General features: G+C 43.3%; 1 protein-coding gene across 1 annotated transcript in view; it reads right to left on the bottom strand.

Annotated features, from left to right (window-relative positions):
* Positions 1 to 26975, bottom strand: part of LOC139276081 (uncharacterized) — a 74638-nt gene that overhangs the window by 38177 nt on the left and 9486 nt on the right. The window contains exons 4-8 of the mRNA XM_070893540.1: positions 25078 to 25218; positions 22942 to 23004; positions 17054 to 17174; positions 10482 to 10574; positions 1388 to 1548 (exon numbers count right to left, since the gene is read on the bottom strand). Of these exons, the coding sequence (XP_070749641.1) occupies positions 1388 to 1548; positions 10482 to 10574; positions 17054 to 17174; positions 22942 to 23004; positions 25078 to 25218 (579 nt within the window). The remainder of the gene's footprint in view (positions 1 to 1387; positions 1549 to 10481; positions 10575 to 17053; positions 17175 to 22941; positions 23005 to 25077; positions 25219 to 26975) is intronic.

Genomic DNA, 26975 nt, shown 5'->3' with positions numbered 1-26975 from the left:
CCAGCACTGAACCTTGCGGTACCCCACTAGTCACTGCCTGCCATTCTGAAAAGGACCTGTTTATTCCTACTCTTTGCTTCCTGTCTGCCAACCAGTTCTCTATCCACGTCAGTACATTACCCCCAATATCGTGGGGGTATTGGGGGTAGAAGAATGAAAGGAAACATTAAGAGAACTGATTGATGGAGAGGGTTGCTAGGACAGAAACAGTGGTGTAAATATAATCCACAAGTGTTTTTAAAATGGGAAGTGGATAATTATTTGAAAAAAGAAAAATTCAAAGGGGTATGGGGACAGGACACGGAAACTGACCAACTCCAAACAGATAAGATTGCAAGAGAAGCAGAAAGATCATTTGATGCGTAAATACACAGGAGTTGATGCAACTGAGTGACTTGCTAAGCCATTTCAGATGATAGTTAAGAATCAACCACATTGCTGTGGGTCTGGGAGACACATTTAGGCCAGACCGAGTAAGGACAGCAGATTTCCTTCCCTAAAGGACATTAGTGAACCAGATAGGTTTCTACGACAATCCTGGTCACCATTACTGATACTAGCTTTTTTAATTTCGTTCCAGATTTATTTAATGAACTGAATTTAAATTCCCCCAGCTGTCATGGTGGGATTTGAACTCATGTCTCCACATTATTAGTCACTTGGTTACTAGTTCAGTAACATAACCACTGTGCTATCTTATCCCAATCTACAGCACAATAAGGGACAAGACAACATTTGGAGCACCTCACAAGAATGCTGAAAAAGATGGTATGAGCAAGCTTGAAAATGCTACAACCTCAATTAAGATACTCCAAATATTATACATTATAAATAGGACGCTCCTTCATAGTTCATGTACTAACGTAATTTAAATAATCCACATCGTTTACAGCAATGTCAATTTCTAGCAAGAATGTAGAAATTTGGCGAACACTGGCATGCTCCATATCTTCCATTTACCATAGTCAGTACATAACATTGTTATGATTGTCTCGCTAATGTAAAAAAAAAGAAAAATATTATGCATTATAGTTTTTGGCTGCATATATTATAGTATAAAACATTAGCGAGTAAATTATAATCATTGGCAGCCGTGTCTTCATCTCTCTCTCTCTCTCTCTCTCTCTCTCTCTCTGACGCTCCTTAAAACCTACCTCTTTGACCAAGCTTTTGGTCATCTGTTCTAATATCACAAGTCGCTCGGTGTCAAATTTTGTTTCATAACACTTCTGCGAAGCAGCTTGGGGTGTTTTACTATGTTATAAACACCCCCAGATATTAGAATACTTATGCCATGGGAAACAGAATTGTAAAATAAGCTGTCCTTTGGTTATGGAGTTAAACTGCAAAAGCCAAAGTTGCAAGTTAGGGATAATCGCAGCTTCACCTGTTGACGTTGCAGCCAGTTACTCCCAAACCAAGCTCATGCATATTGGATACACCAATGATCACTGCTCCAGCCTCTCGTAATTTTCTTGTGATTGTGGCATCCTCAGTTTCTCGCTCCTCACCAAGATAAAGAGTTCCCACTCGATGATAGTATGGAACCTATACAAATGTAAATAAAGTCAGCAAAGAAATCTCTTTTAAGCAGCAAGTGCAACATATGTTATCCAACAGTGATAGGTATACTAATGCAATGATTGTACTGGGGCTTTGAGTACGACAGTCAACAGCTAGGGATGAGCATCTGAAATTTCACTTGAAATTTAAGAGCCAAATTATGATCTTAACCAGTAATTCTCAACTGGTTCCTTTTTCAAAAAAGTGAAACATTTGAATTTGATCACTTGAACTGAATCTATAAATCAAGTCCTGAAGCTCCACCCCATTATTAGGTATTGTTTACTCACAACCCCTTGATTGTACATCAACTGAACTGATTTCTAAGCAAAAACATCCATTGCACAATTGGATTTTGTTTAATTGCTACATTTTTAAATATCTCAGCCTCCGTCAGGTATAACATTTTGCTCATTCAATAGTTACAGTCAGTCAGCCCGCCCACAGGCAATAAGACTTGAGGACAATGTTATAGCCGCTAACTCTGATTTATAATAACTTAAATAACCTTGGATTGTTACTGAATGGAAGAGTCAGAATAACAACTACTTGCATTTATATAGCACCTTTAATATAGGAAAATGTTCCAGGGCACTTCACAGAAGCAAAATTTAACAAACATTGACATGGAGCCAAAGAAGATATTAGGAGTGGTGACTAAAAAGGGAGGTCAAAAAGGTAGGTTTGAAAGAGTGTCTTAAAGAAGGAGGGAGATAGAGGAGAACAGGTTTAGAGAGGGAATGCTAAAGCTCAGGGCTTAGATGGCTGAAGCGATGGTGGGGCAGAGAGAGTGGGAGACGTGAAAGAGGCCACTCAACCTTTCCTTATAAATCAACCTGCTCATCCCCGGAATCAACCTTGTGAACCTTCTCTGAACTGCCTCCAAAGCAAGTATATCCTTTCATAAATATGGAAACCAAAACTGCACGCAGTATTCCAGGTGTGGCCTCACCAATACCCTGTATAGCTGTAGTAAGATTTCCCTGCTTTTATACTCTATCCCCTTTGCAATAAAGGCCAAGATACCAAGATACTTGCTGTATCTGCATACTATCCTTTTGTGTTTTCATGCACAAGTACCCCCAGGTCCTGCTGTACTGCAGCACTTTGCAATCTTTCTCCATTTAAAATAATAACTTGCTCTTTGATTTTTTCTGCCAAAGTGCATGACCTCGCACTTTCCGACATTATACTCCATCTGCCAAATTTTTGCCCACTTACTTAGCCTGTCTATATCCTTTTGCAGATTTTTTGTCCTTCTCATACATTGCTTTTCCTCCCTTCTTTGTACTACAATATATTTTCAGACCTTTTTTGGTGACTTACAGTTTAACATTCCTGTAAAGAGCAATTTTATTAGCAGAGGAAAGGAGGGGATCACTATCCCTACAGATTGTACACAACTTGGTGCATTTTGCCAGGCAAGTATCTTCTTCAACTGATACATTCTTCTCGAATCAAAATCTTGCTAAAATTCTGAATTTAAAAAAAAGGAAAAAGCCAACATTTCTGGACGGATGGTAATGATCTCTAATGTTATCAAATATGTTTGCTTTAGTACGAAAGCAAAATACTGCGGATGCTGCAATCTGAAATAAAAACAGAAAATGCTGGAAATCTCAGCAGATCAAGCAGCAACTGTGGACAGAAACAGAGTTAACGTTTCAGGTCTGTGATCCTTTGTCAGAACCGGAAAAGTTCAAGATACAACAGGTTCTTAAGGAAGTGCAGGGGCAGGGAAAGGGGGAAGAGGAGGAGGAAAAAACAAAAGGGAAGGTCTGTGATAGAATGGAAGGCAGAAGAGATTAAGAGACAAAAGGAATGATGGGCAAAAATGAGATGGTAATGGTACAAGTTAAGAAACAAAAAATGAGTTTAGATGAGGTGTGAATGGCAGAATCATCACCAGCTGCCAGGGAAAAGAGAAAAAAACACATCTTCTAGCCATTTGGCACATATTTTACATGGTGTTTTTTTTTAAAAACAAGAAAGTCTCCAATTGCATACCTCAAGAAAACCTGAGACTCAAAATATCATTCCAACAAATGACTACACCCTCACTGTGAATTATTTTACTGAAATACCTGAACATTTTCCCAGACCAGCATGTGGGCTAGGTTTTCTTCATGGAACTTAGCACTTTGCCTTGTTAGGTACCTCAGCTCATTTTTGCATTACAGTATAGAAAAGTTAGGGCACTGCTGCTCCAGCATTTGCATCCACAGAAAAATGTAGTCAAATATTTCCAGGTTTAGCAATCCTGTCTTAAATTGACAGGTCACTTACTGTGGGTAACGTGTTCCTCATTGTGAGAATGATGCTCAAATTAGACAGGCAAATTGTAAGATACAGGACTGTTGCTCCAACATTTATATGCACAGAAAATAATTTATTAAAACATTTCCTTGTGGGATAAATTGAGATTTCCAGGTTCGCTTTAGTACCTGGGAATCTCTGGTTCCCGTGCCAAAAACTTTTGATGGCGACATCACTTTAAGGGAGGAATGCAGCTTGGTACAATTGGTACAGTGGTCATATATGAGACACAGAAACATAACTTTCCACTTTGCTGGCCAAATGGGCGATGTTCCAGCGATGTACGACGTCTTAGCCTTATTGATCACTGGAACATCGGCCATTTATTTTTTGAGCGATTTTCTACTCGGCGATAGGCGATGTGAAATCGGCAATCCAAAATGTCGGTGATGTGACGTTCGCCCACCGAACGGCCAGCGATGTGGAAGGCAAAAGCTTCCCTAGCAACGGGTTTCTGCGCATATGTCGGAGGTCAGGGGTCATCCACACATGCGCAGAAGGCACAGGGAGGGGCAGAGAAAGAGAGAGGATAGAGAGGAAGGCGGCAAAGACAGAGAGGAGAGAGAAGAGATCATTGTTCATTGTATGTTAAATTGTTTAAAATGCTTGTTCATAGTTTGGGGGGGGGTGGGGAGGTGGTGGTTTGGGAGGAGGGTGTTTGAAATAAATTTTATTAATGATTTTAACAATTATTGTGCATTCTCTGATAAGGTTAGTTAACTTAGGCATTTTGAATAATTTAACATCTTTATTCTCTTGTAATAACATTACTTAAGTTAAGCATTAATGTAAACGCTGCACTACAAAGGCCAGGCCACTGCAGACAAGGCTAAAATGTAACAATGCAAATGTAACTTTTGTATAAACGTAATTGCTAATCTAAATGTAAATATAACGATCCCCAAAGTAAGTTCATACAAAACGTTCCTTTATCAGCTGCTGACGCAATAGCTTTGCGGCCGTGTAACTTCCACGGGGTACTGTTCTTCTTGGGGGGGGGGGGGGGGGGGGAGGGGTGGTAGGACCATGGCTACATCGTCAGGTTGGTCCTCCCCGGCTTCCTCTTCCTCCTGTTCCTCCTCGCCGGCTGGCTCTTCCGTCTCCCCTCCTTCTGGAGGTGGAACCTGCAGCCCCATCAGGCATTTGCTGTCCTCTTCTTATTGCTAGGATATGTAGCATGCAAAACACCACAATAAACTCAGCGACCTGGTCAGGATGGTACTGTAGGCTGCCACCAGAGTAGTCCAGGCATCTGAAGCGCTGCTTTAGGATTCCAATTGTCTTCGACGATGTTTGGTGTCGCAATGTGGCTTTCATAGAAACGTAGAAAGTAGGTACAGGAGTAGGCCATTCGGCCCTTCGAACCTGCACCGCCATTCAATATGATCATGGCTGATCATGCAACTTCAGTACCCCATGTCTGCTTTCTCTCCATACCCCTTGATCCCTTTAGCCATAAGGGCCACATCTAACTCCCTTTTGAATATATCTAACGAACTGGCCTCAACAACTTTCTGTGGTAGAGAATTCCACAGGTTCAGAATTCTGAGTGAAGAAGTTTCTCCTCATCTTGGTCCTAAATGGCTTACCCCTTATCCTTAGACTGTGACCCCTGGTTCTGGAATTCCCCAACATCAGGAACATTTTTCCTGCATCTAACCATCCAACCGTGACCTTCTGGCTGATTGTGACAAACAGGTCAGGGATAGCACTCTCATGTAGGATGTGTGCATCATGGATGTTGCCAGGAAATGTAGCATTAACTGTCAGAATGAGTTGGCTGTGGTCAACAACAAGCTGCACATTTAGGGAGTGGAATCCCTTTCTGCTATGAAACACCTCCACGTTTTGTAAAGATGCTTTCAGGGCGATGTGAGTGCAGTCTATTGCTCCCTGCACTTTGTGGAAGTTTGCTATTCTGGAGAAACCCAAAGCCTTCCCGGTCAATGCCTCCCTGGTCATAGGGATACTCAGCAGATTGGAAAACTGCAAAAGTAACATCCATATTTTTTTAAAAAAAGGAGGCAGACAAAATGCAGGAAACTATAGACCAGTTAGCCTAACATCTGTGGTTGGGAAAATGTTGGAGTCCATTATTAAAGAAGCAATAGCAGGACATTTGGAAAAGCAAAATTCGGTCAGACAGAGTCAGCATGGATTTATGAAGGGAAAGTCAGGTTTGACAAATTTGCTGGAATTCTTTGAGGATGTAACGAACAGGGTGGATAAAGGGGAACCGGTGGATGTGGCATATTTGGACTTCCAGAAGGCACTTGACAAGGTGCCACATAAAAGGTTACTGCACAAGGTAAAAGTTCACAGGGCTGCGGGTAATATATTAGCACGGATAGAGAATTGGCTAACTAACAGAAAACAGAGAGTCGGAATAACTGGTTCATTCTCTGGTTGGCAACCAGTAACTAGTCGGGTGCCGCAGGGATCAGTGCTGGGACCCCAACTATTTACAATCTATATTAACGACTTGGAAGAAGGGACTGAGTGTAACGTTTGCTGAAGATACAAAGATGGGAGGAAAAGCAATGTGCGAGGAGGACACACAAAATCTGCAAAAGGACATAGACAGGCTAAGTGAGTAGGCAAAAATTTGGCAGATGGAGTATAATGTTGGAAAGTGTGAGGTCATGCACTTTGGCAGAAAAAAAATCAAAGAGAAAGTTATTATTTAAATGGAGAAAGATTGCAAAGTGCTGCAGTGCAGCAGGACCTGGGGGTACTTGTGCATGAAATACAAAAGGATAGTATGCAGGTACAGCAAGTGATGAGGAAGGCCAATGGAATCTTGGCTTTTATTGCAAAGGGGATGGAGTATAAAAGCAGGGAAGTCTTGCTACAGCTATACAGTCCTTCGAGCCTGCACCCCCATTCAATATGATCATGGCTGATCATGCAACTTCAATACCCCATTCCTGCTTTCTCTCCATACCCCTTGATCCCTTTAGCCATAAGGGCCACATCTAACTCCCTTTTGAATATATCTAACGAACTGGCCTCAACAACTTTCTGTGGTAGAGAATTCTACAGGTTCACAATTTTCTGAGTTTCTCCTCACCTCGGTCCTCATCGAGGTCGACCGCCTCAGAGACTCCCCCTGCGGGCTCAGCGAACGTCTTATAACTTGATGGGGTTGACATGAGGAAAGTTTGAGTAGATTGGGCCTCTACTCATTGGAATTCAGAAGAATGAGAGGTGATCTTATCGAAACGTATAAGATTATGAGGGGACTTGACAAGGTGGACGCAGAGAGGATGTTTCCACTGATGGGGGAAGACTAAAACTAGAGGTCATGATCTTAGAATAAGGGGTCGCCCATTTAAAATAGAGATGAGAAATTTCTTCTCTCAGAGGTTGTAAATCTGTGGAATTTGCTGCCTCAGAGAACTGTGAAAGCTGGGACATTGAATAAATTTAAGACAAAAATAGACAGTTTCTTAAACAATAAGAGGATAAGGGGTTATGGGGAGCGGGCAGGGAAGTGGAGCTGAGTCCATGATCAGATCAGCCATGATCTTATTGAATGACGGAGCAGGCTCGAGGGGCCGTATGGCCTACTCCTATTTCTTATGTTCTTATATTCTTATAAAGTTCATTCTGTGAGCGTAAAAGGCTTCAGTCACCTGCCGAATGCAGCAGTGTGTGGCGTGCTGAGAGATACAACAGATGTCGCCAGCTGAAGCCTGAAAGGATCCCAATGGGTAGAAGGCTAGTGCTGCAATAACCTTTACCTCAATGGACAGTCCGGTTCTGTTGGTGCTGGAAGGCTGCAAATCCCCCTTGACAAGCTCGCAAATCTCATCGATGACCTCCTTCCGAAAACACGTGTTTTCAGGCAAGTTGAGGTAAGATTGCTTTTCCAAGTACCTTCGTTGGCTGTATGCTCGCCTCCTCGATCTCCTCTGTCTCTGTCTACGCATTTCTCTGCCACCTCTTTGATTGATCCTTTCAGAAACCGGCGTGTGAGCAGTTACGAGTAATGGCACAGAAAGCCCCATCACTAGCAATAATTTTTTTCACTTGTTATAAATGCACTTTTCAGTAAAAAATGCCTAATGTACTAAGCTACAATTGTACAATGAAATATAAAGTACAAATCCGAGTCGACCTATCTGTAAAATAGCCTTAAATAACTAATATCTCAGCTGCAGTTTTTTTGCTGCCTTCCTCCGAAATTCAAAATGGCATCCGTAGTGCCCATTTCGATGAGGAAGGCCCGGGAAAAGCAACTATTACCCAGCGATGTTCTTGGCGAACAATCAGCCCGGCGAAGTGCCAAAAGTTGGGATGGGCGATGTGCGGGCGATCACCTCAGCGATCAGTTCGGCGATGCGAGCCGAGACTTGGGGGCTTAATTTTCCAGCGATGATGCTGGTCTAGTTTCCACTTTTTGGTCAAAATGGGCAATAGAGGTCCGCTTTGGGCGATATGAAATGGAAAGTCTAGCCCATAGATAATAGGAGCATGAGTAGGCCATTCAGCCCTTTGAGTCTGCAACGCCAATCAATATCATGGCTGATCCTCTATCTCAACACCATATTCCCGCTTTTTCCCCATACCCCTTAATGTCTTTTTTGTCTAGAAATCTGTCTATCTCCCTCTTAAATATATCCAGTGACTTGGCCTCCACAGCCTTCTGTGGTAGAGAATTCCACAGGTTCACCATCCTCTGAGTGAAAACATTTCTCCTCATCTCGGTCCTAAATTTCCTATCCCGTATCCCGAGACTGTGACTCCTTGTTCTTGACTTCTCAGTCAGGGGAAACATCCTCCCCGCATCCAGTCTATCCAACCCTGTCAGAATTTTATACGTTTCAATGAGATCCCCTCTCATTCATCTAAACTCTAGTAAATATAGACCTAGTCGAGACAGTTGACATTCCGGTTTCTCTTCTCATTATTGATATATATTTTTTTAAAGCTAACACTTACAAATGCAAACACTAAGAGTAATTATTTATGGTTATTGATTTGAAGTTTTGCACTAACACGTGAAGTTCCTGCTATTTTCATTAGCTCTCAAGGCCGACCTCAGAAACCTCAACATTTTTGCATTAAAGTTCCCACCTAATTTACTTTTAGTTGCAAGAAATAAAATAGGTTTTGGAAAACACTGCTTTAAACAGCAGAATGTATTGTCCCATGAGAAGTCTTACTCATTTGAGTGAGATATTAACATTTCCACTAAACACAAGTTGATTTCTAGATGCCACATTCTTTAAATAAAATATTCCGCGACCCCCTCCCCCCATTCCGCGACCCCCCTCCCCCCCCCGCCCCCCACCAAATCAACTGAAAATACTATAACTGTGCTTTCCTCCCTCCATGCACACCAATTTCCTTGTGGGATGGGACAACTGAGCCACAGAAATCTCGATCTATGCGCCATGGAAGCAGCAATCGCACAAGGACTGTTGAAGTTTAAGGAGAAGGATCACCATCATTATTTTAGGGCGACTAGGGATGGGCAATTAATGTACATTTGACAGCATCGCCCATGTCCCGAGAGCCAATAATAAAAACAAAATCCTGATCTTAAAAAGGCAGAAGAACAGCACATTGCCAAAAATAAATAACTCAGGCTAAAACAAAAAAAAGCTATTTTATTGTACAATTTAAAGTTACCCAGATGAAAGAACAAAAATATGCAAATAGATCAAGAACACGAATACTTTATCTTTGATACTTTAAACAGTTCTTCGAGCCAAAAATAACAAATTGTCTCAAAACTGTGTATAAAGGTGACGACTCTAAACTGAGGGCCTCAGAGGGAGCTAATATGTGCTTGGACTTTACACGTCAAAATCAGGCAGCAGAGTCCAACCTGAGCTAAACAGAGGTCGGACAAAGGGCAGTGGGGTCGGTGTTTGGGACATGTCTAAGCTAAGCACCAACATTTCAAAACCATCCCCTGGACTCAAACACAATAAAAGCAGCGTTTTCATAGAATGATAGAAATTAAAGCACAGAAGGAGGCCGGCCAGTCAACCTCCAGTACCTGTGCTTGTGCTGACTCTCTGTCCTGTGACCCCATTCATATTCCTCATCTTCAAATACATACCCCATTAAAATAATGTTCTAGTCTCTGCCTCAATAACCACTTGTGGTTTAGCATCCTATGATCTAACAGCTCTCAGTTCTAAAACCTTGTTCCTCTTCACCCTCTTCATTCTGCCAGCAAGAATCATCAGTTTCTGTCCCCTTGTTCCCCAATCACCGACCAGTGGAAATACTCTTCTGCTGTTTACCCATAGTAATGTCCGTAGGTTTCACCCATTCTTTTATTCGCTGCTCCTCTTGATGCTGGTCCCGCTCAACATGTTACTGCTGCTCCCAGCTCTGCAGGAAATTCCGGGCTCCATGGCCACCCATATCTCCAGGCAACCCCTCTTCCACTATCCCCCAGTCTGCCCCCCTCTTCTTGCCCACGCCTTCGTTCTCATCCAACTTTCCCAGTCCTCCTCCTCTTGCTCCCCTGGTCACTCTCTGCCTAAGCATGTGGGTCAGTTGTTGGTATTTATCACAAACAGCACCTTATTCCAACATATCCTCATTTTAGTCAATCCCTATTCAAACAGCATTATACTTACAACTTTAATTTCCTCCTTCACGCAGACAGGAATTCCATCCAGTGGGGAAAGAGGTGCATTGGCTTCATAGCGAGCAGTAGAGGCTTCTGCCATCTATACATCAGAACAGAATGTCAGAGTGTTGAAAAGTAGCAGAATAATAGGGCTAACACGTAGGCCCAGATTTTGCAGTCGGTGGCGTAATTAAGGATTACGCCACCGGCATCCAAACCGAATGGCCTCGCAACAGGTATGCGCGCACAAAAGAAAGGTTGCTATCAGATGCTGCAGAGTTGAGCGCAGTGTAATGGCCCATGGATCCCGGGGTGTAAGCATACCTGGGATCACGTGGGCCGGTGCTCCAATCAGGTAACAGAAGCAACATGTTATTTGGAGAAATGAAATTGATCTTTTATCAGAACTACAATTCTTTGCAGTATTTTAATGGCACTCGGGAAAATCAGGGTGAAATTCAGTTAAATTAACATCTGCTACATTCCCATTTCTTTTAAAGAAACACAAGTTGGAGACAAAATAATAACATCCACAATGAGTTATTAAATGGTTCTATGTGTATGCCTGTCAATTAATATTTGTGCTAATATACCACATTTTCATCGGGTGCCATCCCAAAATGACTCGGGTTTTACAACTTTATATGTTCCTGGATGTATTGAATTGAAAAAAAGCAATCTATTACAGCAAATGAATTGAAAGAGAGCATGACTATAAATTCATATCTTTCAGAGTATTTCAGATGGCAATAGTATTCAATATCAATTACTGTTCCACTTGGGTCTATGCTTCAGAACCCTCTGATACTGTGCAAACGGACCCTGCGCCTGTTTGCACCAGTCGTAACATTTTCAGGCGTAATTGCTGGGCTGTTGGTAGGCAATTAGCTCAGCATTTAGGATTTCCACGTCAGTGCAGGTCATGTGTCATGTCGGAACTTGACAGATCGCAAATTCGGGCAAAGGCGGTATGCGGGCCATGATTTTATCTCATCCCATTTTGAATATTTTTCTGGAGCTGCCAGACATTTCAATTCTACATCAGTACAAAGATTGCTGAGAAACTTAATTGCAGGTATCAGTGACTTTTTCACTTGTATACCTGTCTCTATCATTCTCTACAGCAAAAAAATTGTACTTCACTGAGGCACAGATAAAACAGTAACGTGAAGACAAGAGTGGAAATTAACTGGGATAGGACCCAATGGGATGGTGCTGCACAAAGGTGGATAAGCACAGAGCTAACAGAGGGAGTGAGCCAGCTAGTTGTGAGGGTGAACAGCTACACAGAAACAGCAATGACATTAAGTTGCAAGGACAGAAAAACGGAAAGCAATTGATATAACGAGACCAGAACACGATTGATGCACTGCCATCGTTGCCCGGGAACTCGGATGCTTCGACATCGCCGCCCTAAGAGACCCGGCGGGCAGGGGAAGGCTAGCTCAAAGAACAAGGTGGTGGTTACACCTTCTCCTGGAAAGGCAAACCAGAAGAACGACGCCGCCTCCATGGAGTTGGCTTCGCCATCAAGAACAATCTGGCCGGCCGCCTCAGAGACTCACCCTGCGGGATAAGTGAATGTCTCATGACCCTCCGGTTTACCCTATCCAGGAATCAGTGAACCACAGTTATCAGTGCGTACACCCCAACACGCGACGCAACAGATGAGGTCAAAGAGGAATTCTACTCCAGCCTCAAACAATCCCTGTCCCGAGTTCCTATGAACGACAAACTGATCCTCCTCGATGACTTCAAGGGTCGGTAAGGACACAGCTCTGGGGAGGCATGATTGGCAGAGAGGGGGAAGGGAAAACCAGCTTCAGCGGTACCCTGCTCCTGATAAAATGCCGAGAACACGACCTCGTCATCACCAACACCTTGTTCCGCCAGAGGGACAAGTACAAGGCCACATGGCAACACCCTCGCTCCAAGCACCTGCTCGACTAAGTCATCGTCCAAGTGAGGGACCACAAGGACGTGCGCATCACCCACGCCGTAATCGGAGCCAATGATTGCTGGACGGACCATCACCTAATCAGTTGTGTCAAGAGATTGGTGTGCAAAATCAAAGCGCATGGTATTGGGGGTAATATACTGACGTGGATAGAGAACTGGTTGGCAGACAGGAAGCAGAGAGTCGGGATAAACGGGTCCTTTTCAGAATGGCAGGCAGTGACTAGTGGAGTGCCACAGGGCTCAGTGCTCAGTGCTGGGACCCTAGCTCTTTACAATATACATTAACGATTTAGATGCAGGAATTGAGTGTAATATCTCCAAGTTTGCAGACGACACTAAACTGGGTGGCGATGTGAGCTGTGAGGAGGATGCTAAGAGGCTGCAGGGTGACTTGGACAGGTTAGGTGAGTGGGCAAATGCATGGCAGATGCAGTATAATGTGGATAAATGTGAGGTTATCCATTTTGGGGGCAAAGACACGAAGGCAGAATATTATCTGAATGGCGGCAGACTAGGAAAAGGGGAGGTGCAACGAGACCTGGGTGTCATGGTTCATCAGAACTGAAAGTGGGCATGCAGGTACAGCAGGCGGTAAAGAAGGCAAATGGTATGTTGGCCTTCATAGCTAGGGGATTTGAATATAGAAGCAGGGAGGTCTTACTACAGTTGTACAGGGCCTTAGTGAGGCCTCACCTGGGATATTGTGTTCAGTTTTGGTTTCCTAGTCTGAGGAAGGACGTTCTTGCTATTGAGGGAATGCAGCGAAGGTTCACCAGACTGATTCCAGGAATGGCTGGACTGACATATGAGGAGAGACTGGATCAACTGGGCCTTTATTCACTGGTGTTTAGAAGGATGAGAGGGGATCTCATAGAAACATAAAAGATTCTGACGGGACTGGACAGGTTAGATGCAGGAAGAATGTTACTGATGTTGGGGAAGTCCAGAACCAGGGGACATAGTCTTAGGATAAGGGGTAGGCCATTTAGGACTGAGATGAGGAGAAACTTCTTCACTCAGAGTTGTTGACCTGTGGAATTCCCTGCCGCAGAGAGTTGTTGATGCCAGTTCACTGGATATATTCAAGAGGGAGTTAGATATGGCCCTTACGGTTAAGGGGATCAAGGGGTATGGAGAGAAAGCAGGAAAGGGGTACTGAAGGAATGATCAGCCATGATCTTATTGAATGGCGGTGCAGGCTCGAAAGGCCGAATGGCCTACTCCTGCACGTATTTTTCTATATTTCTATGTCATCAGCATTAATATAGCCCTAAAGCGTCGACGACAACAGAAGCAATGCCGCAGAAAAATCAACACCGGGGCACTCAAAGACCCAGTTAAGAGAGCCCTATACAGCCAGCGCCTCACCGCCAACCCAGAGACGCAGAGTGCCCACTGTGCCTGGTCTGTCCTCAAGGCCACCATAACCAGCGCCTGCAAAAGAGACGCTTAGTCACTCAACCAGGAAACACAAAGACTGGTTTGATGAGAATGACCAGGAGATCTAGGAGCTAATAAACCACAAGTGCAGTGCATTTCTGAACTTAAAGCAGCAACCCAATTCGGGAGCAGCAAAGCAGCTTTACAGATGGCTGAAGGCCGAGGTCCAACAAAAAACCCACGACCTAAACAATAGATAGTGGTTGGAGAAAGCACAGGAGATCCAGCAGCTGGCCGACAGCCATGACGTGCGTGGATTCTTCACCGCAGTCAAGTTCACCTACGGCCCAAGCACCCAAGGCCTCACCCCACTGCTGGCCAAGAATGGGGAGACACTCATCAAGGACTCCGAGGCAGTCAGGGCCCACTGGAAGGAGCACTTCGAAGATCTCCTTAATCGAGACTCTGCCTTTGACATGAGTGTCCTCGACTCCATCCCGCAGCATGCTACCTGCCACCATCTCAGCAAAACCCCAGCCCTGCACGAGGTAGAAAAGGCCATCCGTCAGCTTAAGAACAAGGCATCAGGAACTGATGGAATCCCCGCCAAGGCACCAAAGTATGGTGGAGAAGCACTATTGGCACGAAGGAGGAGAGCATGCCGAGAGATCTCAGGAGATGCAGTAATCATGACCATCTTCAAAAAGGGGGACAAGTCCGACTGCAGCAACTATAGAGGAATCTCCCTGCAGTTGGCCACTGGGAAAGTCATCACTAGAATCCTCCTCAACCGTCTTCTGCTTGTGGCTGAAGAGCTCCTCCCAGAGTCACAATGCGGATTCCGTCCACTAAGAGATACAAAGGACATGATCTTCACCAACTACAGGAGAAATGCAGGGAACAGTACCAACCCTTGTACATGGCCTTCTTTGACCTCACGAAGGCCTTTGACATGGTTAACCGTGAGGGGCTATGGAGCATCCTCCTCTATTTCAGCTGCCCCCAAAGGTTTGTCACCGTCCTCTGCCTGCTCCACAACGACATGCAAGCCGTAATCCTGACCAACGGATCCACCACAGACTCAATCCACATCCGGACCGGGGTCAAGCAGGGCTGAGTCATCGCGCCAATGCTCTTCTTGATCTTCCACGCTGCAATGATCCATCTCACTCTCAACAAGCCCCCTGCTGGAGTGGAACTAAACTATAGAACCAATGGGAACCTGTTCAAACTTTGTCGCCTCCAGGCTAGATCCAAGGTCGTTCCATCCTCTGTCTTCGAACTACAGTAGACACCTCAAAACGCTGGAGAAGTACCACCAGCTCTGCCTCCGCAAGATCCTGCAAATCCACTGGGAGGATAGACACACTAATGTCAGTGTTCTCGATCAGGCCAACAGTCCCAGCATCGAAGCACTGACCACACTCGACCAGCTCCGTTAAGCAGGCCACATCATCCGCATACCCGACACGAGACTCCCAAAACAAGCGCTCTACTTGGAACTCCTACATGGCAAGCGAACCCCAGGTGGGCAGAGGAAACGTTTCAAGGACACCCTCAAAGCCTCCTTGATAAAGTGCAACATCCCCACCGACACCTGGGTATCCCTGGCCCAAGGCCACCCTATGTAGAGGAAGAGCATCTGGGAGGGTGCTGAGCATCTCGAATCTCGTCGCCAAGAACATGCAAAAAACAAACGTAGACAGCGGAAGAAGCATGCGGAAAACCAGACTACCCACCCACCTTTTCCTTCAACCACTGTCTGTCCCACCTGTGAGAGGCTGTAATTCTCATATTGGACTGTACAGTCACCTGAGAACTCACTGAGTGGAAGCAAGTCTTCCTCGATTTCGAGGGACTGCCTATGATGATGCTACTCAGAAGTAACTGCATGTGGATAGTTTACAAGTTTCCTCATTTTGACTGCTTGATCGGCTTCAATATTTCTACTCACATCCATTTGCTGAAGATGTAGTACATCAGCAGAGGATAGGAAATTGACTTGCTGTACATTTTGCATATGCTTTTAGCATCTCAGATTATCATTGCTTTCAATACTGCCACTTGAAAGTACAGCAGGTATTCATTCTCAGGAACGTGAAATAGAACAGTATATGTGGAATTTAACACCAGTATTTACCCTTGCCAAGATTTTTGGATTATCTTTACAGTATGTGGAAAGAATCTTGTTTTCACTAGGATTTACAAAAGTCCTTGGCCTGTAATAGAAAGCCACCATTCCACAAATTTTGGCTGGTTTACAAATACCATGTTAGAAGGAGGGTCAATAGTATTAAGCAAATTCCTGGCAATGTGCTGACAAATTAGAATTGCTGCCAAGTTGTTACTAGTCTTGTTCCTTTCATAGTCAGTAAACAGCACAGTCTTGTTAGATGGAATTCTTTTGTCTGCCTGAGCTACTACTGATCACAGGGTTCCAAGTAAATGTTACTGAAGGTCACATTAAATGAACATTTTAAAGCTCAATTCCACCACCCCCATTTACTGCAAAAGAGCTTGTTCTGTCACGTGTACAACATGGTAAATTTTAGCTTTGCAGTCCGCAAATCAAATGCAGATCTTAGCTTTGCCACCTCTTCCTAAATAGAAAGTGTGAATCTGCATACAATAGTAATTCCGCGACTCAGCAGAGGGTCACCACTGTAGTGAGCACATGATTGCAGAACCTTGGCATGCAGCCCACGATTATCTAACCAAGTGTGTGTGTGTGGTGTGTGCACGTGGTGTGTGCGTGGTGTGTGCGTGGTGTAGAATATAACAAAACCATATATATCCTGGAAATCCTTGCTTCACTCCATAATCCGTGTATATAAGTGAATGTGCAGGGGGTGCTACAATCAGCACTCCTGCATTAGGGCGAGGACATGGGAACCAAGATTAATTTTGATCCTTTATTTGTGGCAAGTGAGCCGTCACAAAGTTATGCTTAGAAAATATGCTTAAAAAACATGAAAATACAATAATTTTGCTCCAGAGCTTCAGGATTTTTCTTCAACATTAGTTGTGTGCACCCTGCGATACAATGATTGAATGTAATGTTAAGCCAAAATACTATCTTGTCACCCTACTTGATTGATAAAAATGTCATCACACTAAACTATAAAAACGAGAGAGGCAATTCTCTATTGCCATCAAAATCTCCCGATTGAACATCATAGGTGCCACAGTCCACACGAGAAGGATTACTAATGTCTTTGATAAATTAAAAATATTACCAACCTTCATTATTAGATCACCCTCATATTGCACAATAGCACACAATGGAGTAACTGCTTGATCAGCATCTTCTAGAGCTCTGATCACATTCTTAGCCACCTGGGTCGGCGTAATCTTACCTGACCTGTACAAGAACAAAATTGGATGGGTTAAATTTTTTTTTAATACATTGGTAATGATTAGATCAACTGATTAGCCAAGAAGAACATACTAAGTATTCGGGACAAGTTATTCATCATCCCACTTCTTGACGGATATGGGTACCTAGAGAAGACAAACATCTAGGGGCAGAATTGAGTGGGATGTAAAATGGGCACTCATTTTATTTTAAAAAAGCACTTCAGCAAGGCAAGATTTGGTTTTTAGAAGTCAAACTAAGAGTGTTAAGATTGGGGGGGAGGGTGGGGGATACATTTTCATCTTCACTGCATGTGTGGCAATGAATGAAAATTGGATTATCTGCTCCACCAGTTTATTATGTGATGAAGATGAAAATTTACCAGAATGTTTTGTGTGGTTTATCCATTTGCTGTTAAACTAAAAACAGAGCACCCAAATATCCATATTATGTAAACTTCCATAACATGCAAGTTTCATCTCGAGAATATAACAAAATCCAGAGTATGAAAAGTGATAGAGAATTCAAGCTCTGCAGCCTGGCTGCAGTTTTGAGAAAACACAGACCACATTGCATTAAGTCATCAATCAACTTGACATTTTAGGACCTTGGGTAGCAAGCCAATTAAAGGTTAACAGACTATCAATTGAGCCAATAAGGTCAAAGAATGCGAGTTCTTTTCTGTACATTGAACCAGGAATAAGTACAGCCATTTTGGCCATGTGGTCTCAGAAGGACAAAGGCCTGGCTTAAAGCCAAGAGCTTGTTGCTGCTGCCAGAATAAAGTTACATTAAAACTACAATCGGAGTTTGTATTTCATTGGAAATTAAGAGATCTAACAAAAAGGCTGCTCAGCCCATTGAGTCTTCTTCATGCAATGTTTTATACTGGACTTCTCTCCCACGCCATCTGTTAATCCCATACACCAATTTCCACTGAAAGAAAAACCAGAGAGTGTTAAATATTGCTTTAATCCTCAATCCTGCTTCTCAACAGATATCAATTGCATTCCTTTTCAAACTGACCCTGAATTAGCTCTCTTTTGTAAGAATTTATTCCAGAAATCCATTAGCCTGTGGGAGCAAAACAGATTTTTCTGAATGATAAACCTTGTTCCAGACTTCTAAATCTTCTCCAATATTGCCTTATGTAAAACAAATTTCAAACCTACATCAGCAACTTAAGGTAGTAGCAGAAACTCGCAGAAGGGGGAACCAGTGGATGTGGTATATTTGGATTTTTAGAACACATTCAATAAGGTGCTACACAAAAGAGGTTATTAAACAAAATTAGGGCTCATGGGATTGGGGGTAATATACGAGCATGGATTGAGGTTGGTTAATGGACAAAAAAAAGAGAGTAGGAATAAAGGGTTAATTTTCAGGTTGGCAGGCTGTAACTAGTGGGGTACCGCAAGGATGAGTGCTATTCACAATATATCTCAATGACTTGGATGAGGGGACCAAATGTAATATATCCACGGTTGCTGATGATACAAAGCTAGGTGGGAATACAAGTTGTGAGGAGGATGCAAAGAGGCTTCAAGGGGATATAGACAGGCTAATAGGATGGGCAAGAACGTGGTAAATGGAATATGGGGCCCAAGTTTACCCCCAGGGTTAGAACGGTGCATCTCCGTGTGGTGCGCCAATTTTTTAGAATAGAAACGACGCATATTATTTACCTTGGTATTCTCCCCTCCGTCCAGTCGATCCAGGCCCTTGGCACAGCGCAGCAGAACGTGTGGGGGGCAGAGCCAGGTCCCGGCGCTGAACACAGTGCCGGGACCTCTGCACAGGCACGCTAGAGTGTGCGCGCATATGCAGTAACTCCAGGCCCCCCAAGGCTGCGTGGGAGGGGCCCGAAGCACGCCGCCCCTAGCCCTGGCCGAATGGACACCCCGAGCGAAGATCGGACTCGGGCCTCCCTCTCTTCCGTTCAGCTCCAGCTCCCGCCGCCCCTCCCCCTCCCATTCAGCTCCCGCTCTCCCACTGACCCCCCCCCCCCCAAACTCCCTCCCTCCCTCCCTCCCGTTCAGCTCCCGCTCACCCCACCCCTCCCCCTCCCTCCCGTTCAGCTGTTCCCCCTCCTTCCCTCTTTCCCCCCTCCTCTTCCTCCCTCCCTCCACGTCGTCATCATCGGTCTCTCGCTGGGGGCGGGCCCCGCCCGAAGTCCTCCATGGGAGCCCGGCGGCGGGGCCCGTTCAGCTCCCCTCCCTCCCCTCCCCACCCCCATTCAGCACCCCTCCCGTCGTTCAGCTCCCCTCCCACCCCTCCCCCGTTCAGCACCCCTCCCTCCTCCCCCTCCCCCGTTCAGCCCCCCTCCCTCGCCCCCCGTTCAGCCCCCCTCCCCTTAATTTTTTACATTTTTTTTGATTGATTTATTTATAATTTATTATTGATGACGGCTCTTTATTTGTAAAAGTGAAATGTTTAATGTTTGTAAACCCCCCCTTATCTCTCGTTCCCGATGCCTGATTTATAAGTGTAGGCAAGGTTTTTCTGAGCGTACAAAAATCTATACTTACTCCATTCTAAGTTAGTTTGGAGTAAGTTTTCGCTGCCTAAACTTGCAAAAGAGGCGCAAGTTGCTGGACACGCCCCCTTTTGAAAAAAAAATCTGTTCTAAAATGGAACTATTGTAACTCACTAGAAGTGGAGCAAACTAAATGCCGAGAATTGAAATTTCTAAGATGCTCCATTCTAAACTATTCAAAAAAATAGGAGCAACTCAGGCCGAAACTTGAGCCCATAATGTGGAGAAATGTGAAGTCATCCACTTTGGTAGGAAAAAATAGAAAAGCAGAGTATTTTTTAAATAGAGAGAGATTGGGAAATATTGGTGTTCAGAGGGACCTGCGTGTCCTTGTACACAAATCACAAATATGATGGCCTTAATTAGAAGAGGATTTGAGTATAAGAGTAAAGACGTCTTACTGCAATTATAGAGGGTCCTGGTGAGACCACACCTGTAGTAGTGTGCGCAGTTTTGGTCTCCTTACCCAAGGAAGGATATACAGACAGGTGCAATGTCCCGAATCCGGAACTCCGTAAACCGGAATTGTCCGAAAACCGGACATTTTGCACAGAGCTGATGGAGTCGTCTAGTATTAGTCTGAAAACCGGACATTTTTGAGGCAAATCAAAAATCCGGCACAGATTCGGTCATGGATTCTGTATTTCAGACAAGAAAATAAAGTCTGAAATCCTGAATCCTCCTCCGAATCCATGCTGGATTTCAGGTTCTGCCAGATTTTGGACCTTGCCGCTCAAAACCCAGCACGGATTAAGTAGAGGATTCCGGATTTCAGACTAAGATTAGTCTGATTAAGACTGAGAAAAAGATTAGTGAAGACTAATGTAGGTCCCTTGCAGTCACAATCAGGGGAATTCATAATGGGGAACAAGGAAATGGCAGACCAATTGAACAAATACTTTGGTTCTGTCTTCACTAAGGAAGACATTAATAATCTCCCGAAAATACGAGGGAGCCGAGGGTCTAGCGAGGGAAATCCTTATTAGTCAGAAAATGGTGTTAGGGAAATTGATGGGACTGAAGGCTGATAAATCCCCAGGGCCTGATAGTCTGTATCCCAGAGTACTTGAGGAAGTGGCCCTAGAAATAGTAGATGCACATTGGTGGTCATTTTCCAACATTTCATGGACTCTGGATCAGTTCCTATGGATTGGAGGGTAGCTAATGTAACGCCACTTTTTAAAAAAGGAGGGAGAGAGAAAACAGGGAATTATAAACCGGTTAGCCTGACATCGGTGGTGGGGATAATGCTGGTATCAATTATTAAAGGTGTAATAGCAGCGCATTTGGAAAGCAGTGACAGGATCGGTCCAAGTCAGCATGGATTTATGAAAGGGAAATCATGCTTGACAAATCTTCTAGAGTTTTTTGAGGATGTAACTAGCAGAGTGGATAAGGGAGAACCAGTGGATGTGGTGTATTTGGACTTTCAAAAGGCTTTTGGCAAGGTCCCACACAAGAGATTAGTGTGCAAAATTAAGGCACATGGTATTGAGGGCAATGTATTGACGTGGATAGAGAACTGGTTGGCAAACAGGAAGCAAAGAGTAGGAATAAATGGGCCCTGTTCAGAATGGCAGGCAGTGACTAGTGGGGTGCCGCAGGGTTCAGTGCTGGGACCCCAACTATTTACAATATACATTACTGATTTAGACGGAAGGAATTGAATGTAATATCTCCAAGTTTGCAGAAGACACTAAGCTGGGTGGCAGTGTGAGCTGCGAGAAGGAAGCTAGGAGGCTTGGGGTGGGGGGGGGGGGGGGGGGGCGGGAGGGGGGACTTGGACAGGTTAGGTGAATGAGCAAATGCATGGCAGATGCAGTATAATGTGAATAAGTGTGAGGTTATCCACTTTGGTGGCAAAAACAGGAAGGCAGATTATTATCTGAATGGTGACAGATTAGGAAAAGGGGAGGTGCAACGAGACCTGGGTGTCATGGTACATCAGTCACTGAAGGTAGGCATGCGGGTACAGCAGGCAGTAAAGAAAGCAAATAGCATGCTGGCCTTCATAGCTAGGGGGATTTGAGTATAGGAGCAGGGAGGTCTTACTGCAGTTGTACAGGGCCTTGGTGAGACCTCACCTTGAGTATTGTGTGCAGTTTTGGTTTCATAATCTGAGGAAGGACATTCTTGCTATTGAGGGAATGCAGCGAAGGTTCACCAGACTGATTCCCGGGATGGCAGGACTGACATATGAAGAAAGACTGGATCGACTAGGCTTATATTCACTGGAATTTAGAAGAATGAGAGGGGATCTCATAGAAACATATAAAATTCTGACAGGACTGGGCAGGTTAGATGCAGGAAGAATATTCCCGATGTTGGGAAAGTCCAGAACCAGGGGTCACAGTCTAAGGATAAGGTGTAAGCCATTTAGACCGAGATGAGGAGAAACTTCTTCACTCAGAGAATTGCGAACCTGTGGAATTCTCTACCACAGAAAGTTGTTGAGGCCAGTTCGTTAGATATATTCAAAAGGGAGTTAGATATGGTCCTTACGGCTGAGGGGAACAAGGGGTATGGAGAGAAAGCAGGAATGGGGTACTGAAGTTGCATGATCAGCCATGATCATTCTGAATGGTGGTGCAGCTCGAAGGACCAAATAGCCTACTCCTGCACCTACTTCCTATGTTTCCATGTTTCTATTGATTTTCTTGCCTGAAATCCGGAAAAACCCAAAAGCCAGAACATATTCAGTCCCGAGGATTCCAGATTTCAGACGTTGCAACTGTACTTGCCAGAAGGTTCACCAGACTGATTCCTGGGATGGGGGTATGAGAAGAGGTTGAGTAAATGTGGCCTATATTCTCTAGAAGAATGAGAAGTTGTCTCATTGAAACATACAAAATTCTTACAGGCCTTGACAGGGTAGATGCAGGGAGGATGTTTCCGCTGGCTGGGGAGTCTAGAACCAGGGGTAACAGTCTCAGAATAAGGGGTCGGCCATTTAAGACTGAGATGAGGAGAAATTTCTTCACAGAGTGGTGAATCTTTGGAATTCTCTACCCTAGAGGGCTGTGGAGGCTCAGTCAGTAAATAACATTCAAGACAGAGATCGATAGATGTTTGGATATTTAGGGAATCAAAGGATATGGGCATAGTGAAGGCAAGTGGAGTTGAAGTAGAAGATCAGCCATGATCTTACTGAATGGCGCAGCAGGCTCAAGTGGCCTACTCCTGCTCCTATTTCGTATGGTTTTATAATGAAATCACATTTTACATTTATATACATACTTGTATCCTTCGAGGAAATCAGAGATGCTTTTGAAGTTAAATCCAGGCCTCTCTTCAGTAACACTGCAAATTATATATAAAATTATCACTCTTAGCAAATTAGAACCATTTAAATGAAATTAAAAAGGACCAAAGGTTAGACTAAGCAATGTGTCAATATGCCATTTCTTACATGAGAGATTGAACATAAATATTCATAAACAAAGATTCCTCTTTAATGTTTTTCCGCACTGTCATACCTCCAACCGTTTTCCTCTTTAAAAAAAAGTGTTATCAGTGTTCCCTTAGGTGAGTGCAGGGTCCATAAGGAATATAGGTCACAAGATAATTGTTGATGTGGAAGGCCATTCAACCTATCTAAATTTGACCAGCTAGAAAAATCCTTCCATTTCCCCACTACAGCATTCAACTGTTTCTTAAATACTTCCAGGTTCTGCACTTCCACCACTCTATCTGGAGGTTTATTCCATGTATTGGACAATACATTGAAGAATTTATCAGTTCTAGATTTACCATTTGCTAGTTTGAACCGGTGTCTCCTTGATGCATTCTTACAATTTCATTTTAAGTAACATTCTAGATTTACTTTTTCCCCATTTCCTTAACTAATGATTTTCAATGCACCTATACCTCTGTAAGGTCACCTCACAAACACCTAATCTGCAGTATTTATCATGACCTCGAAGGTTGGGGATCAGCCTTGTCTCTCCACTGCCTCCAGTGCTTGAATGTAGTCTTTGTATTTTAGCGAGCAGAAAGGATATTATCAAAGGCGTGTTTTATGTTTACAAAAAGCATTTTCAGGGTGTGGAATCACCAGCAACACCTGTATTTATTTCCCACTCCTAGTTGCCCCGAGAAGGTGGGCCTGACCAGAGCACTGTACAGTTTCACCACAACTTCTTCAGACTTCTATATTACTGTCCTGTGTATATGTAGTTCAATATTCTGTTGGCTTTGTCGATTGCTGTGCTGCATTGGTTGAACAAGTTTAGAGGCAACATGGTGTTTGAAGGAAAGTCATGTCTCAGAAGTCTACAGGAACTCTGAGCAGCTAATTAAATTGATGGAGGACAGTAATCGAATGGATATAGTTTGCTTTGATTTCATAAAGATCTGATAAGAGTTTGATATACAAGTCTTTAATAAGATCAATGTTCATGAAATTAAGAGAAAATTAGTTTGAGAGCCGCTTGGCAATGTAGAGCAGGAAGTGCAAAATTAAAAAGGCTATGTCTGGGTGAAGAAGCAATCTGTTCTGTGTTCCCTGCTGTTTACACCAGACATGTTACAGATGCTGATATTTTCAATTACATGACTTGCATAAAGGAAATCAACAACATTCAAAAGAATCCAGACAAAATAAGTTAATGGATATAGAACATGAAGGAATGTTAAGGTATTGTACATGGGAATGTAAAACATGAATACACAATGAATGAGTCCTATTTTGACATGTTCAGTCTGTTTTCAGTGCATTTCTAATCACTGTCGAACAGCAAAGAACTGTCCCTAGACAGATACCGCAACAGTATGGCAAGCAGTCTCCTGTTGTCTTCTTGTATCCGAAGACGCTGAATGCACGCTACTAGGATTTGAATCACGAACCTTTGACCAACTAGCTGTGCTACCATTAGTTTTGCGATAAGGTAGTTTGAGAGTTTTCCATATGGAGTGGATTATCTTAGTAATAACTTTTACTTTATCCAGTGGGAGGCCAAGGCAAAGCAATTTGCAAAAGAACAATAGGATAGACTTGGGTGTTCTTAAAGTTTGTTTTACAAAGTCTTAATTTTACTAGCTTACTGAACCAAGCATTAAATCCTATCAAGTTAACTTACTATGAAACAAGTTACATTTGGGAGAAATTACAATTTAAAGTATGCAGGAGACTGCACAAGCTTGTGTATTCCAGATAAGTGAATAATCCTGATAGGAAGCTTAAGTTGCAATTTTGTGGATTATTCACTTGATTAGAATTAACTGGTCTGGCGACTGTTTTGGAATCAAAGCAAGAGATAGATATAAATGATTCATCCTTTGGTTTTAGGCATGTAAATACATTCCTATCCTCTGGGGGAAAAAAGCACCTTTCAAAAACATCTGATAAAACCTTGTCCAACACGTATTACCCACCTCAGCTGTAGGACTTCATTCAGAATGCTGTCACTGGTACCATCCCTTGGTTCCTCAATGCTGCTCTCAGGGATAACAACAGGAATGAATATAGGGTCTTCTGGAATAACTAGGTTTCGCAGCAAGGTAAGGTTGGTCATCCTAGAAACAGGAGCAAATTTTTTTTTTTTAAATTGAGGATAATGTTATTCAATTATGTTTCCCTCTTCTCACTGCTATCCAACAAAGATCATTCCCAATCAAAATGTTGAGCAAGTGATTGCTCCCAATCATGGTGAAGTGACGGTGCTCGCCGCTGACCTCGAAGAAAGCTGCCCAAAAAGTTTTAGCGGGTTATGTGGCATCGATTTCCCTTTATCCGACTTGACTTTTCATCTGGCACCATCTATTGGGAATCTCTGGCCTCCAGCTACAGTGATGTCACCACACACACTGAGCAGCCAATCACATTGAAGAATTCTTAATGGCAAACCAAGAAATAAAAAGCAAGTTTTATCGTTCACTTTTTAATAGTTTTACAGAAAGCAAAATAAAGATTGGGACATACATATGCGATTAAGGTAGAGTTGAAATAAAAATATATTTTTTATTATTTAAAAAATCTATGGAATTTTTATCATGGTATGGAGAAAATGACACTCCACAATATAAAATTAGTTTTTTTTAGAGCCAGAGAGATTGTTCAGCAGTAATATGACTTAGTATGCCCCATTAAAATACTCAGTTAAACCTCCTTCAGCAAGGCTTAACTTTTGCAAGGGTTTTTACAGCAAGAATAGTGCATAAAAAATTGAAGTTCACATCAAATCAGTAACTTCTAATTGATTCCATCTGCGAGGACTGCAACAACACACCTTGTGGAGGAGCAGGACATCATTGACACCAACTTCCAGATTTCCACGTTTAACTGCACATGCGGTTGCCAGAAGTTGCTGTCAGTTTTATAGAACAATAACGGCTCATGCTGACAGTTTCACAGTCATCACAACCGCAAATTCCATGCTATTATCATTCTAGAGTTTGTTCCTAGTTTGGCATTATCTAAAATTGTAACCAATTTGAATTCTGAATCTAGGACGCTAATTCACACTCCACAAGTTTAATGTTGGTGCAGAGTGTAAATTGAGCGCCAAGGCTTGAACGGATTCCCAACTCCAGGGAGTTTCACTCAACATTTTATGTCAGGTCGAGCCAAGTTACTGGAAATCAGGCTGCATATACATTATGACTGCAGCATCAATGTGAACCCTAAACCACCTCACAACAACACTAAAGTTGGGAATGTAAATACACTATTAAAAACAGTAGGGGTCAATACTGATCCCTAGGATACCCCCACTCAGGACAGCTGAGCAGTCTCAATCTCAATGCCAAAATAGGCCATGAGATCCTCGAAGTTGTTGTTAGAGAGGGTGGAAGAGACAGGGAAGACAGAAGGTGCAGTACTTACCAGGCTAGCATAAGTGAGATTAATTAATATCTCACTTGTACTGGCCAGCTTACACTAACCATGCACAACGGCTGTAACATGTTTATGGAAGAAACTGGAGGGTCACTATACAGACATCATGTAAGCATAGTGGTACCCTCAGTTACAGGGGAAATGGGAGTACCCAGCATGTACATGTATAATATAGCCATGCATGTTATATTTATTTACCAGGGTTAGACTACTGGCTCAATGGCAATTTTGATGAATACAGTGGCATTATGGCACAAATTAGATTCTGGAGCACTGTGTTGTTCTACCAGGCTGCTGCTGATTACTACTACATTTGAACCACTTCAATTTCACTTTAAATGGGTCGCAATGGAGTTGGGCTAAACAAATTAAACATCCTCATTATGATTTTCATGGCACATTTAAGCGAGAATATCCCTGAAAGATGGTGATCTCA

The sequence above is a fragment of the Pristiophorus japonicus genome, chromosome 11 (genome assembly GCF_044704955.1).
Source record: "Pristiophorus japonicus isolate sPriJap1 chromosome 11, sPriJap1.hap1, whole genome shotgun sequence".
NCBI lineage: Eukaryota > Metazoa > Chordata > Chondrichthyes > Pristiophoridae > Pristiophorus > Pristiophorus japonicus.
The sequence above is the reverse complement of the archived record's forward strand: the minus strand, read 5'-3'. Positions and strand labels throughout refer to the sequence as shown.